We start from the raw sequence: 15,318 nt of genomic DNA on the forward strand, positions 1-15,318 counted from the left end.
CAGATGGGTGGTTGATCAGCTGGCTGTCTGATGCGGTCACAACAACCTTGAGCTGAACACACTCAAAACAGTGGAAATTATAGTGGACTTCAGGAGAAATCCTCCGGAAGATCAAACTGCCACAGGGGCTGCTGACACAGTTCTACTCGGCCGTCATTGAGTCTGTCCTGTTTACATCAATAACTGTCTGGTTTGGTTCAGCCACCAAATCAGACAGAAGGAAACCACAATGGACAGGACTGCTGAGAGGATTATTGGTGCCCTTCAAGACCCGTACGTCTCCAGAGTGAGGAAACATGCAGGTAGAATCACTCTGGACCCCACACACCCTGCCCACTCCCTCTTTGAACTGTTGCCCTCTGGCCAGCACTAGGACATCCAGACACAAAAACAGTTTTTACACTCAGGCCATTTTCGAACAATTAAACTGCTTCAGGACTCCCCCATTGTGCATTAACATGTACATGAGATATGTATTTACATGTCAATTCACACATTTAATTCAGTAACTGTACATACCCCTACCATGCACATACATTACCACTTGCACATGTACATAAACCATTCTGTTATATGTCCTGTTATTTGTATGTCTATTTATACTCCTTCCTTGTTTCATATTCTTGTGTCTCACTGTAATGTTCTGTGTGCACTTTTTCCTATTAACATAAAAATTATGTTTTTTTTTCTTTCTCCCTGGTAGTAGCCTTTTCCTTTAGGCCTATTTGTTGGGGCTGTTCACAACGAACATATATTTGCATGTAATTTAGTTGGACCTCTTTGACAGCTTGTCAGTTAAAAAATAACTTAAAAACTTGATACACCTGCTTTCTGCTTGTTGCGTCTTCCATTAGCTCAAGGGCACGTTCGTCGCCAAGAACATTTTCAAAATTAACGAATATATGATTACCATAAAAGAGTGACATCCCGTGGAAAGACCCGCTGCTGGCAAACGTGGAAAACAATATTTGTGTATTTGCGCAACAAGCACCTCGTCTGCAACGGCACAATATGAAGTGACACCCCAAGAGATCACTACTCAAGCCTGAAAAGGTGCACATGCTCTTATTGACCAAAAAATGTGTATGACTACTGTACATATTTACTGTTTGGCATGTTTGTTTTGAACATAGCCTTTGTTCTACACACTCTCACAGCGTAATCGTATGGATTCATACAAGATATTGTACGACTGTACATTTCCATCTAATACATGACAATTACTTGCTTATGTCACACACAACAGCTTTCTAACATGTTTACACACTCTTATGATCGGTTAGGATTTGATAAGGGGTTTGGGTAAGGGCATAAAATTGATAAGCATGTCCTTAACACTTCGTATGCGAAACTCGCGCTTTATTCCACATTAGACATCTGGGCATTTGCAAGTGATGAAATCATACAAATTTATATGAACGAACTCATACAAAATCATATGAAATAGCTCGTATGACTCGTAAAATATGTAAAAAGTTTCATGAGACTGGGTTGCCTGTGTTTGCTGTGTTGGTTGAGGTTTGTTGAAAAACACACAATTTAATCTGCACTTTATTTTTTTAGTATCATTTAAAATAAATAAAATTAATAGTGAGTGTGAGTGTATGTCTGTCTATGTGTGGCCCTGCGATGGACTGGCGACATGTCCAGGGTGTCCCCCGCCTTTCGCCCAATGTTAGCTGGGATAGGCTCCAGCCCCCCGCGACCCTGTACACAGGATAAGCGGTTGACGATGGATGGATGGATGAAAATTAATAGTTTTAAATCAAGCTGCATTGTATTATTGTGTAGTAGATCATTGAGCAATGAAAATTACACCTTAGCACCACTGAGTGTCCAACAAATGGTATTTCCAGAATAACCGGTTTGTAATGTGGTTACGCACCAGTATATAAATGATGACATTGTGGCAAGTCTACTGCACACCAGACATGACTTGCTTTCTCTACTATGTTTTACTATGGCCATCATTAAATACTCAAAATACAAACATCAAATATCTACAAAGTGCAATTCAATACAGGGTATAGTTTTACATTTACTATATAGTTACGTTACATTTACTGTACATTTTTAATTCATTTTTATTTCTGTTTTATTTAAAATTGTTCCTTTCATTTTAGTTTGGTTGTATTGGCTTTTGCCTTGTTTTATTTATTTTTTTTGATTTCTTGTTTCAATTTAGTTTTTCAGTATATTAATTTTAGATTATATCTAGTATTTTTTGCACCCCCAAAGGTAGTTATTTACTAATATAATGGAAATATTCTAACACAGTTACATTTCTCAGGGTTTTTGCTATACTGGCATTTTCACGTTTAGTGAAGGTGTGTTTAAAAAGGTTTCAAAGTTTAGTCTATTGTGTTTCAAAAACTACAAGTAGCTCATGTTAATTTTTATTTTTGTTGTTTTTTTTTTGTCGTGAAAATGCATTGTAGTATAATTTTGAGTTTTTGTAGTTAGGATAGTTTCTATGTTCATGCTTTACAATAAGGTTCTTATCATTAACATTTGTCAATGCTTTAGGTAATATGAACTAACAATTATTAAAAAAAAAATTGTTGATGCTAATTTATCAAATTACTAATTCATTGTTGTTAATTTTAGATGTTAGTTCATAATGCATTTAATAATGTTAATGTATACAACCTTTAATGTAAAAAAAAAGTCTTTTTATATATAGAAATTATCCAAATAACCAAAATGAATTAATCCTGCAAATATACTGTTCACTGTCACTAATGTAGTAAACTAATTAATAATGAATACAACCTTATTGTAAAGTGTTACCATTTTTATTCCAGTTGAAAAATTTTGTTCATTTAGTTTTTGTTAACAATAATAACACTAATTAAATTTTAAGCTTTGTTAAATTCTCAAAATTGTGCACTGCCCTCCTGAAGTTTAATGATAATAATAATAATAGTCCAGGGCTGCTTAGCTGATTGTTAGTGTGTGTTCACGGTCTCAGAAAAACGTCACACTGTAAGCTGGTCACTCATTTACCAGCCTCTTTGAGTCATAAAAAGCTCTATCTTGAGTTTGTTTATGATGCCTGGGAGTGTTTCCTTGACAAGGAGCAGCCCAGTCTATATGCTGTTGATCATTAGGCTTAGTATCATATGTTTCTAAAACACAAACTCACCTGAGATCATAACGCATCTCAAGTGTCAGATCTTTCACGTGTAGACCTTGGTTTGGAGAAGATCAGAATGAAGACAACGAGACACAAATTTGAAGCGTGGTGGTGAGACTTGTTGGACATGCTGGACACCGAGAGACTCCCTGAAGTGGCTGGAATATTCTTACACACTGTCTCTCTGGAGCTGAATGGCCAGTATCCAGAGTCCATTTGCCATGACTTCATTGTTGAACCCAGATCAAGGTGACACCGCAACAGATCGGACTAAAAAGAGAAGGACGGTGATCCCAAGTTGGACTGAAGATGAAGAGGTGAAGGAATTGCAGAAGTCGTATAGCAGAAATAAGGTCCGAACGACCAAGTACACCTTCTTGTCCTTCATCCCCAAGAATGTTTTTGAGCAACTTCATCGTTTTGCCAATGTATACTTCCTCTTTTTGGGTGCATTGAACTTTGTGCCTGTTGTAAATGCATTCCAGCCAGAGATCTCGATCATTCCTATTATCGTAGTGATGACTATCACTGCTGTTAAAGACCTTTGGGAGGACCAGCGTCGGAGGAAGTCTGACCAACAGGTCAATAACTGCTTGTGTGATGTGTATGACAGGTAAACACAATACATGTTCTGAACCTATGTCAGAATTCAAAATATAAGTATATAGCTAAAGTTTGTACTTTTAGCTATTATAATAATAAAATGAAATCTGTCCTCAGTAAATCATGGCATCTCTGTCACTTCCTACAGTACGTGCCTTTTCAATGACATATTTTAATTAAATGCTGGGAGTTTTGTGATTATGGTTTGTTTGCTTTTCATTTATTTATATTTTTATTATTTTGCTCAAATCATTATGTTGTATGTTTGTTCTTGAACAGAATGTTTAACTTGTAGTTAAAGCGATATGTAGCCTAGATGTGAAGTCATTTTTCTCCGATCTTTTTCTTAACACATTTTTGACACTTTTTTTTTTAACCAAACGTTAGCTCGATCTTCTAACAAATCAGGTGTGTCTTCATAACTGCATTGTCGGCTGGTTGCTCCTGATACAGCCATTGGAAACAAGTATTCACATGTTTAAGTCTCCTGACACAGCTAAAATGTTTTTTTGTGTGTGTGTATGTTTCTAAAGTCACAAAACTATAGTTGCTGGGCTTAGGCTGAGTTAACTGAGGCTGAGACTGAGTCAACCAGTATCATGGTCTGTAAACCCATATAGGTCATTTTTTTATTAGCATGGCTGTTAGTTAATGGTTAGCTTGAAGTATAGTTCTTATTGAACACTGTTTGTCTTTTATAATTCAGTCAGTGAATAGGTTTCTTGTAGCTTTGCCTGTGCACGTGTATTTGAATATGTGAATGTACATAGCTATAGTCTTGGGACAAATTTTCCTCAAAACTGAGCTAAATCTGACAAAACCACCATTTGGGGATGTCATCAATTGAAAAATTGATTAATAAATTAAGTAGATGAAATAAGTTTTCTTTTATGGATAAAGGATGTGGGTTAGGTTGCCATAGAGTATTTATAAGTAGCTTTATATAAAAACAATAGGTGTCTGTGTTATGAGAGTGAATGAGAACAGTGCCATTTTATTGAACTCCGTGTGTGTGTGTGTGTGCGCGCATTCTTTTACTTCCAATGACCTTGACATATGCACAGTTACAAACATTAGGCTTATTCTCATATATTGAATACTGTTTAATATATACATTGGGATATTTAAAAAGGCTTACGGGTATACTCATGGCACTTTGCTACTATACACAGTGTTTAGTCAACTGGCTTTGAATGGTAAATAAGAAAATGGTGTTAAAGTAGACTAAGAGTAATATATTGACTGTGTTTGATTGTTCCAATACATTGAATTATCTGATATTTGGCTCTAGCTGTTAATGCTGCTCGTTTAAAAAGGCTCCCATGTGAACATCTTGTCGCAGAGGGTCATATTAGTTTACCTGTTATGTAGCTGTTGCTGTGGGTGATATTGAAGCACAGCTATTACTTAATTAGTTTGAGGCTAGTGTGTTGTTCATTCAAAATCATAATGGCAAAGAATAGTTTTAGATTCTGTGTGTTTTTGTTGTACTTCTATTGTATGAAAGTATGAACAACAGCTTTGTTAAATGCATATACATACATGGCATGTTGCAGGACTGATTTTCAGGTGAGGGGGTGTGTTTTACCTCATAACAAGACAAATCAATTTAATATAGAAACAGACTTTTTTCTGAACACACTTAGGATTTTGTCTGCCTCATTGAACTAAACAATCTAAACAATGTATAGGTTTCAAAGTCTAACATTTTGATACCAACCCAAACCAAATATTTAATATAAAATGCATTTTTAACTTGTGCTGTTGTTACAGTTGTCATCAGTAGGTGAAGATTATACCTAAATGTGTGTATTACAACATGGCTGACACATTGCTCTTAACGCACTGTAAAATCTCGTATGTTGTAAAGAGAAAATTGTACTGTACTAACAACAATCATCAGCAAAAATAAATACCACTAGTCAGACTGTTAAAATTGACTGTTTTTTATCACTTAGCCACTGTATATTTGAAAAACATCAGAACTATTGTTCTGGAAGCTGGCTGTTGTTTAATGGAGGAGTGTTTTAAAAACAAGTTGGTGAAATACTAAAATTTACTGGAAGTGCATCCACTTATGAACCTGTGATACTTGTTAACATTTTTAGAAGTCATAGCTGTGTATACTGGGACTGGGAAAGGAACCCATACAGAAATCTGATAGTATATGGCCATATATGAACATAAAAATGTGGGCATATATATTGGCATATATATACTTATTCAAATCCAACTGTGATATACAGTTTGTTTCATATATGTGCATAATTGAAAACCATACATTAACTTGAACATTCTTATTACTTATATGTTTTACATAAATTGCCATACATCAGATTTCTGTTTTGGAAGAGTTAAACCTCTAGCAAAGTATAATGTTATTATAATGACATTATGATTATATCATTGTAATTCTGAATTTAAATAAGACATTTAAAGTGTTTGTGTTTGTGCATTAAAGGACGCAACAACAGTATGTGGGGCATCGCTGGGCAGAGGTACGTGTCGGTGATTTGGTCCGCCTGGGCTGTAATGAGATCATTCCTGCTGACCTGGTGCTTCTTCACTCGTCTGATCCTAATGGCGTGTGTCACATCGAGACTGCCAACCTAGATGGAGAAACTAACCTCAAACAGAGGCAGGTGGTTCGTGACCTGCCACAACAGGTGAGTGGCTCAAGGCCTTATCATGTCATCTCCATCACCGTTAATAACATTGTTTTCCTCCATGAATATATGAGGTAAATTGTGTTTGTCTTATATTTATAAATGGGTCAAAGGTGTGACGCAAAAAAAAACAAGGATGAAAGAACATTAAAAATGCAGTTCACACAGACAGTGACTTGAATACACCTCTTCTATTATAAACAATTACTGGAAGAAGAAAAAAAAACGAAAAAAAAAACATATATATAGATATGGTGTAACCGTCTTGAGATCATAACAAAGAAAGAATCTCATAAAAGGGGGAAATTCTTGAAATAAAACAAAATTAATTAGTTTGACAATTTAATTATCTGAAAAAATAAGTAGTGAATCAGTTTATTACTACTATTTGAAAAAAAAAATTTGACTGCCTTTATAACTTTTTGTAATAAATTATCATATTAGAGAGGACTCCTAGATACTAATGACTGTGTGTCAGTGACCACGTTTACATGCACTTAAGACATGCGTTTTTTTTGCAGAAAGCGGCATTCTGAAATGTCATGTAAATGATAACGCTGTTTTCCATAGGTGGGTTACCCCACTATTGCAGTCCAATTCATTTGTAGGTTGAGATGGAGAGTTCAGGAGGCAAGCACAACAACAACTCCTGAAATATCTGAAAAATAAAGTGAAGCAACAGAGAATAAAATAGCAACGTTTTCCTCAGATCCCATGTTTGTTATTTACACAAGTGTCTAGGTGAAATTACATTGCTGTAGAGAAAGCAGCTTACTGACCAACTGAATTTAATATCTGGGCGATCCTCCTTTGGCAGCAATAACCTCAACCAAGCATTTCCGGTAGGTGCAAATTAGACCTGCACAACGTTCAGAAGGAATTTTGGACCATTCTTCCTTACAGAACAGCTTCTGCTCAGCCATAATCTTAGGATGTCTGGTGTATACGGCTCTCTTGAGGTCATTGCACAGCATCTCTATTGGGTTAAGTTCTGGGCCACTCCAAAAGGTGGATTTTCTTTTTTTTTAAACCATTCTGTAGTTGATTTACTTCAATGTTTAGGGTCATTGTCATGCTGCATCACCCAACTTCCACTGAGCTTTAGCTGGCGCACAACCACCCTGACATTATCCTGTAGAATATCATGATAGACATGGGAATTCATTTTTCCCTCAATGATGGCAAATGGTCCAGGCCCCGAAGCAGCCCCAAATCATGATGCTCCACCACCGTACTTCACCGTGGGGATTAATCTTTCACGTTGGCATGCAGTGCCCTTTTTACGTCATACATAGTGCTGCTTGTTCTTCCCAAACAATTCAACATTAGTTTCATCTGTCCACAAATTGCGTTGTGGAGTGTCATGGTGGTCTAAAATAATTTTGTTGGAAAGCAGTGGTTTCCTTCGTGGTGTCGTGCATGGACACTATACCTGTTTAATGTTTTCCTGTATAGTAGACTCATAAACAGAGATGTTAACCAGTTTCAATTATTCCTTGAAGTCCTCAGCTGTCACTTTATTTTATTAAAAACAATTTACCTCACTGAGCATTCTGCAGTGTACACTTTGAGTCATCTTAGCTAGCCACTGTACTAAATTGTCTCCATTTATAGGCAATTTGTCTAACTGTGGACAGATGAATATGCAAGCTTTTCAAAATAATTTTGTAACCCTCTCCAGCTTTATGCAAAGCAACAATTCTTGATCACAGGTCTTCTGAGATCTCCTTTTTGCGAGGCACGATCCACATCAGCAGATGCTTCTTGTGAATATAAAACTCAACATGTTTAATTTATTTTTATAAGTTAAAGTAGCTCTAACCCTCACCTCCAAACTCATTTCATTAATTGGATGCCAGGTTTGCCAACTCCTGACTCTAATTAGTTTTTGTTTACGTCATTAGCATATACTTACTTTTCCCAACCTACACTGTAAATGTTTGTATGCTGTATTCATTATGTACAATAACAATACAATAATTTGTATTTATAGTTAAAAGAAATTGTTTGTTCATTGTTGTTACTTAGATGAATATCAAACAGGATTTTAACAAATTAATACTGAACATAAATTTAGGTGATTCCAATGTGTTCACATACTTTTTCTTGCACTGTATATTCAGTAAAACATTTATTTCTATTTCTTAATACCACTTGACATTTTCAGAGTCATTAAATATACTTCTGTTGAAAATGATTTAAAGGTTTTTCAAAAACATATGAACGTAACATGAAAACACTTATAAGCTTTAGATTATGTGTATACCTTTCTGAGAACTTGGTACTCCAGTTTTAAAAATCCAGATTTTTCATTGACTCAAATACACATTTAAAAAAAATGTTTTAAGAGTATTTTGTTCTTGCAAGCACACATTTCACCAATGATCATGAATCACCATGTGTGCATGCATGTATGTGATATATATCATCTTTTTTTAGGAATCAGAATTTATTCCTGAAAACTTCAACAGTCGCATTGAGTGTGAGAATCCAAACAATGACTTGAGACGGTTCAGAGGCTTCATGTGAGTATGCATTCTGTTAATCAGTGATTCTTACTGTAACTGCATCAGGGCCCATATATATCATTGGACATGAATTGATCCCCCAACACAGTACCAAAATTATCACATATCACATTATTATCACATAAAAATGAACAAAAACTTTAAAATCTTAAAAAACATTGAAATGTATTAATATTTCCATGAACTGCAAAAGTATTAACATGACATTGACTGAATAGGAAAATTGAAAATCTTTGTAATATTGTTTCTAAATGTTGATGGTTTCATGCTCCTGGCAGCCTATAATTCTCCACACAAAAACACATTGTGGTCTGCACAAACCACGTTTATCTTCACTGCTATTGAACCTGTATTTAATTTATCCTGGCCCATATATTCATGTGTAGTTTTGTTCATGGTTTTTGGGGATGAGAGCATATCACGTGACCTGTCTATGTTGGCACCTGCCTAATTTGACTGGCTTTTACTACCGGTAATTGACAGATTCATTTTGCATCATAATATCATAAAGTCTGATTGGACTCACAGCCTTTGACATCAGCACAAGATAAGGGAAGCATTTTCTTTTCCCTTTTAGGGCGTTGATAGGCCTATTTGATTTGCTATCCAAACTATGTATGCTAATGTATTTAGTTGCATTTTTTTATTTGCATTTAGAATTGTTTTTCCTTGTTGTCCACAACCCTATCATAACAGACCTGTGACCCACCAGTTGTTTGCTTTAAATAATAGGCAATAGGCTGGAAGAAGCATTGTCTTATTTGAATGAAAATAGTAATGGCTTTGTTTGTTTGTACAACACAGGGAGCATCCTGGTAAAGTTCGGGTTGGACTACACAGTGAAAACCTGCTTCTGAGGAGCTGCACTGTGAGAAATACAGAGACTGTGATTGGCATTGTGGTCTATGCAGGTCACTTTTAAATCTCTTCACTCAGTGATAAAGTTCAGATGTGAAAAAAGTATAGAAAGATAAAGAGCAACTACTGCTGGATTATTGACCATCAGATAAATGAATAAAAATTACACATGGATATAAATTAAGTAAATATGTGTGCATACTTGCAGGCCATGAGACCAAAGCGATGCAGAATAACAGCGGGCCACGCTATAAGAGAAGTAAACTGGAGCGCAGGCTCAATATGGACGTTCTCTGGAGTGTTGCACTACTACTACTCATGTGCTTTATTGCTGCTGTAGGTCAGTATTACTCACTTAAATTATTATTCATCATTATTCAAATTATTCATATATAGCAAATAGCATATAGCCATGTTTGTCTGAAAAGGATATCACCCAAAATGTATGTTCCGTGTCACTCTCTTTACCCTAATTTACTCACCCTATTGTCATTCCAAGCCTGTATGACTTTATTTGTTATGAGAAACACAAAAGGTAAATTCTTTTTATAAAAGGACATAAGTATTCCATAAAATAATATTCCAAGGCTTATGAAGGTATATTGTACATTAGGTTTTGTGAGAAACAACTTGAATTTGAAATCAGTTTTCTGTAAAAAAAAAATAAAAAATATTGAGGTATGATGTACATCGGATGAATGAGAGAAGCTCATTCACATTAACTAGCATGTTCACATGTGCACTTGCTTTGTTTTTATGCTAAACGTCATGCGCCAGTGTGAACTTTAATGAAAATGTGTTTCCACTTTGTGGTTAATAGCTAAAGTGTGATTGTTGTTTAGGTCATGGTCTTTGGTTGAATGGATTAAAGGATCCCATCTTCATGATTTCCGATGACACACCTGCTGCCCTCGCAGCCTTTTACATGTTCTGGACTATGATCATTGTTCTGCAGGTGAGTGATATTGGGTGAGCACATCTGACTTCTATACACACACATACAACTAGATGAACTGTGTATACATCAGTGGTATGTAGTGACTTCTGAGATGTGGAGGCGCAGGCTTTTTGACTAATGTAATCTTATGTTCCAGTTCTTTTTGATGTTTACATTGTTTTTGGATTGAAGGCAAATGCAGAGCTATTTGTAAGCAAGCAGTGGATAATTGAATAATTTCTGGATATTTATATTCACAAACTGCAGTAGTAATTAAAGAAATTGTTCAGCTAAAAATTATTATTCTCATCATTTATGTTGTCTCAAACTCGTAAATCTTTCTTCTATGAAAAAACCCTGAAGATATTTTGATGGAGAGACAATGATCAGCCACAACATTGAAACCACTTGTCTAATACTGTGTAGATCACCCTCATGCTGCCAAAACAACAGCAACCCACATCTCAGAATAGCATTCTGACATGATATTGTTCTCACCACAATTGTACAGAGTGTTTATTTGAGTGACTGTTGACTTTGTCAGTTTGAACCAGTCTAGCCATTCTCTGTTGACCTCTCTCATCAACAATTCATCAGCATTTCCATCCACAGAGCTGTCGCTCACTGGATGTTTTTTATTTTTGGCACCATTCTGAGTAAATTCTAGAGACTTGTGTGTGAAAATACCAGGAGATCAGCAGTTACAGAAATACTCAAACCAGACCATCTGGCAATCATCCATGTGATTTATCTAATCAGCCAATCGTGTGGCAGCAGTGCAGTGTATAAAATCATGCAGATATGGGTCGGGAGATTCAGTTAATGTTCACATCAACCGTCAGAATAGGGAAAAATGTGATCTCAGTGATTTGAACCGTGGCATGATTGTTGGTGCCAGATGGGCTGGTTTTGAGTATTTCTGTAACTGATGATCTCCTGGGATTTTCACACACAACAGTCTCTAGAAATGTAATCGGAATTGTGCCATCTAGTGTGCTACATTTCTGTGGATGGAAATGCCTTGTTGATGAGAGTCAACCGAGAATGGCTAGACTGGTTTGAACTGACAAAATCTACGGTAACTTAGAAAACCACTCTGTACAATTGTGTTAAGAAGAATACCATCTCAGAATATCATGTCAGAATTCTTTTCTGAGATGCAGGTTGGTGCTGTTTTGGTGGCACGAGGGGGACCTACACAGTATTAGGCAGGTGGTTTTAATGTTGTGGCTGATCAGTGTATGAGGTGTTTTTGTCCATACAATGCAAGTCAATGGGGTGAAACAATTTCCAAACTCCAAAAAGGACATATAGTAAAGGCAGCATAAAGGTAATTTATACAACTCAAGTGGTTTAATCCATGTCTTCTGAAGCGATACAATCGGTTTTGGGTGAGAAACAGACCAAAATGTAACTCCTTTTTCACTTTAAATCTTGCCATTTGCGGTATCCTTGGCAATCATGATTTGAAGCTCAATTACACTTCCACTTCTGTATATGCACAGAGTGCTGGATTAAACTACTCGAGTTGTATGGATAACCTTTAAGATGCCTTAATGTCTTTTTTGGAGCTTGAATCTGTTTGACCCCATTGACTTGCATTTTATGGATAGTTTCACATAATATCTCCATCCAAATGTTTGTTTGTGTTCTGCAGAAGAAAGAGAGTCATGCAAGTTTGAGGCGACATAAGGGTGAATAAAAAAGAGATTTGTAATTTTTGGGTGAACTATTGCTTTAAAATCACGTCATATAAGTCTCATGAAGCTACTGCGTTTTTAAAAAGTTTTAGAATTTTCTTAAATTTCTTTAAGAAAGCATTGTTGTTACTCTATTGGAAATGATATCCGTAGACACCCCCAGCTGGGCACCAGTTAATTTTAGTTGAAAAGGGGTAGTTGATTTGTGGTGCTCATATAGTTGACATAAATTCAAATCTGACTTTCCTACTTCCATTCTAGCTCTTCTCCCCATCATATACTGTCATCTCTTAATTAGATATTTCAATAAAAAGTGGTAAGAATTTATTTTGAATGTATTACTATTAGATATTGGTGAATCAGGCCCATTCTTCATTCAATGATTCAAAAATCATTACTTGAGTTGAATAGATGAGTATAATTGTTTGTACTCAAGTATGTGTTTAGAAAACCTCATAATTCACTCCTCTTCCCCGCTTTTCTGTGTGTTGTAGGTGCTGATTCCAATATCTCTCTATGTGTCCATAGAGATTGTGAAACTGGGACAGATTTATTTTATTCAGAATGATTTAGATCTGTATAACCCCCAACTGGACACAGGAGTGCAGTGCAGAGCATTGAACATCACAGAAGACCTAGGACAGATCCAGTATGTTTTCTCAGACAAGACTGGAACCCTCACAGAGAACCGCATGTTGTTTCGACGCTGTACTATAGCAGGAACTGAGTACCCTCACCATGAGAATGGTCAGTTTGCTTCATTTCAGCAACTACTTATGCTTGACTGACTTTTTGGGTGTGTCGTATATAATGATCGTTGTAAAATATGGTGTCTTTAAATCTAAACAATGGTTATGATAAACTAAACTGATTTATGGTTAGGCTAATTCTCTGATACTTCCTGCTCAGAATAACTTGTGATGTTTGCCAGATATTGTGTTGTTCAGAGGTTTAAAGGAATAGTTCTCCAAAAATGAAAAATAAAATTTGTTTACTTTTCTCACCCTCATGTCATTCCAAACCAGTATGCGTTTTTTTTGGGGGGGGGGGGGTTCTTTCTGTGAAAAACAAAAGGTACATTTTCAAGAATCCCCACATAGACCTTTTTTTGACAATACTCAAAAGTATAACAATTATCAAAAGTTGAACTACATGGCTTGTGCACTATATCCCAAGTCTTTTGAAGCCACAAAAGAAGCTTTGTGTGATGAATAGGTGTCATATTCACGGATAATCTTTACCTCTACTGCAGCTCTCAAACCATATATGCCACCTATGGAGCAGGTTAATTATCAATAACATCAAACGTCATTGGTTCTCAAATGTTTCATAACCAAACACCCATGATGTCCAACCTGCACAATAGGCATAGAGCGCATGTGCCTATGTCAAATGGGCTACTTTTATGAAACTCTTTTCATGCTTTTTGAAGCTTTACCTTAGTCAATATTAACTATTGTAATATGGAAAGATCTATGTGAAGATGCATAAAATTCTCCTTTTGTGTTCCATGGAATAATAATGGCATACAGGTTAGAAAGTGAGTAAATGATGAAATACTGATCATTTTTGGGTGGAGGACTACTTTAATATTTTGTTGTGGTATGGTCTTGATCGTGTTTGGGTGTGTGTCTTCAGCGGTTTCTCTGGAACATTATGAGAAGCAGGCTTTTGGTGATGCAGATCCCTCACTCACCCTGAGGTCGCGCTCTAGCAGAAAGTCTATGAGCTGTAAATCACTCAGCTGCAACCGGAGTTCAGTGTCCCTCAATACCCTCACTGAAGATTCTGACATACACTCCCCCCACGACACACACTCCCCCCACGACACACTACGCAGACACACACCTGGAGCCTTCAGCAGCACTATGGTGAGAAACACACTACCACATTTGCATTTATCTTTTGCATCCCGGTCCTGCGGTGACCGCTGGAATCCCACAGGAATGCAGACATCTACAATATGTTGCCATGGATAATGGTCAAATATACAGTTTATTGGTCATTATACAAAAATATTGGAACGCTCAATGCTGTGATTAATAAATAGTTTACTATTTCCTATAGGAGTGTGCTATTGTTCCAGACCCTCAGCTACAGGTAAAGCTGGGTGCCCTGTCTTCCCCCACGCATTCCCCTGTCCGACAGGAAGCTGCTGAATTATCTCACATCCTGGACTTCTTTCTTGCTCTGGCTGTCTGCAACACTGTGGTAGTTTCCTCACCCACCCAGCCAAGACACATGGTACGTTCCAGGTCTTTTTCCCATATTCAGCTGATGTGTCTCAAACTCCAATTAAATACAGATATACTGTAACATTTGGTATTTATTACTGTAGTGTACCATTCTATAGTTATAATTTTCTGCTAATCAATATGTAACCCATTTAAAGCTGTATATAAGCCCTTCATTGCATATTGCAAAATTGCTGTTCACTTATACAATGTAATTAGGACCACCTGAGCAGAAATTTAGGTAACATTTTACAATAAGGTTGTATTTGTTAACATTTGTTAACAACATTATTTAACATTAACTAAGAATGAACAACTTTTTCAGCATTTATAAATGTTGTTAATGTTAATTTCAACTTCTAGTATATTTTTAAAATCAAAAGTTGTTTATGTTAACATTTAATGCACTATAAACTAACATGAACTAATAATTAAAAATTGTATTAACTAGGATTAACAAAGATTAATAAATGCTGTATAAATATTTTGTTCATTGTTAGTTGATACCTAATGCATTAACTGATGTTAACAAATGGAAACTTATTGTAAAATGTCACCAAAATTTGCACCTTAAATGCATTAACATATAGCACTGGTTAAGATGAATAGTGATCAAATCCAAAGGCAACGCTGGTAATTGAATGCCTTTTATTCAG

At 36.1% G+C, this 15,318-nt stretch overlaps 1 protein-coding gene across 1 annotated transcript in view; it reads left to right on the forward strand.

Moving 5' to 3' along the window:
* Window positions 1-3,105: 3,105 nt before the first annotated feature.
* Window positions 3,106-15,318, forward strand: part of LOC127660489 (phospholipid-transporting ATPase VD-like) — a 33,003-nt gene continuing 20,790 nt past the window's right edge. The window contains 10 exon segments of the mRNA XM_052150761.1: window positions 3,106-3,329; window positions 3,331-3,749; window positions 6,201-6,405; window positions 8,845-8,930; window positions 9,738-9,844; window positions 10,000-10,131; window positions 10,634-10,746; window positions 12,923-13,175; window positions 14,067-14,299; window positions 14,496-14,672. Of these exon segments, the coding sequence (XP_052006721.1) occupies window positions 3,264-3,329; window positions 3,331-3,749; window positions 6,201-6,405; window positions 8,845-8,930; window positions 9,738-9,844; window positions 10,000-10,131; window positions 10,634-10,746; window positions 12,923-13,175; window positions 14,067-14,299; window positions 14,496-14,672 (1,791 nt within the window). The 5' untranslated portion in view covers window positions 3,106-3,263.

The sequence above is a fragment of the Xyrauchen texanus genome, chromosome 20, assembly GCF_025860055.1.
Source record: "Xyrauchen texanus isolate HMW12.3.18 chromosome 20, RBS_HiC_50CHRs, whole genome shotgun sequence".
Taxonomy (NCBI): domain Eukaryota; kingdom Metazoa; phylum Chordata; class Actinopteri; order Cypriniformes; family Catostomidae; genus Xyrauchen; species Xyrauchen texanus.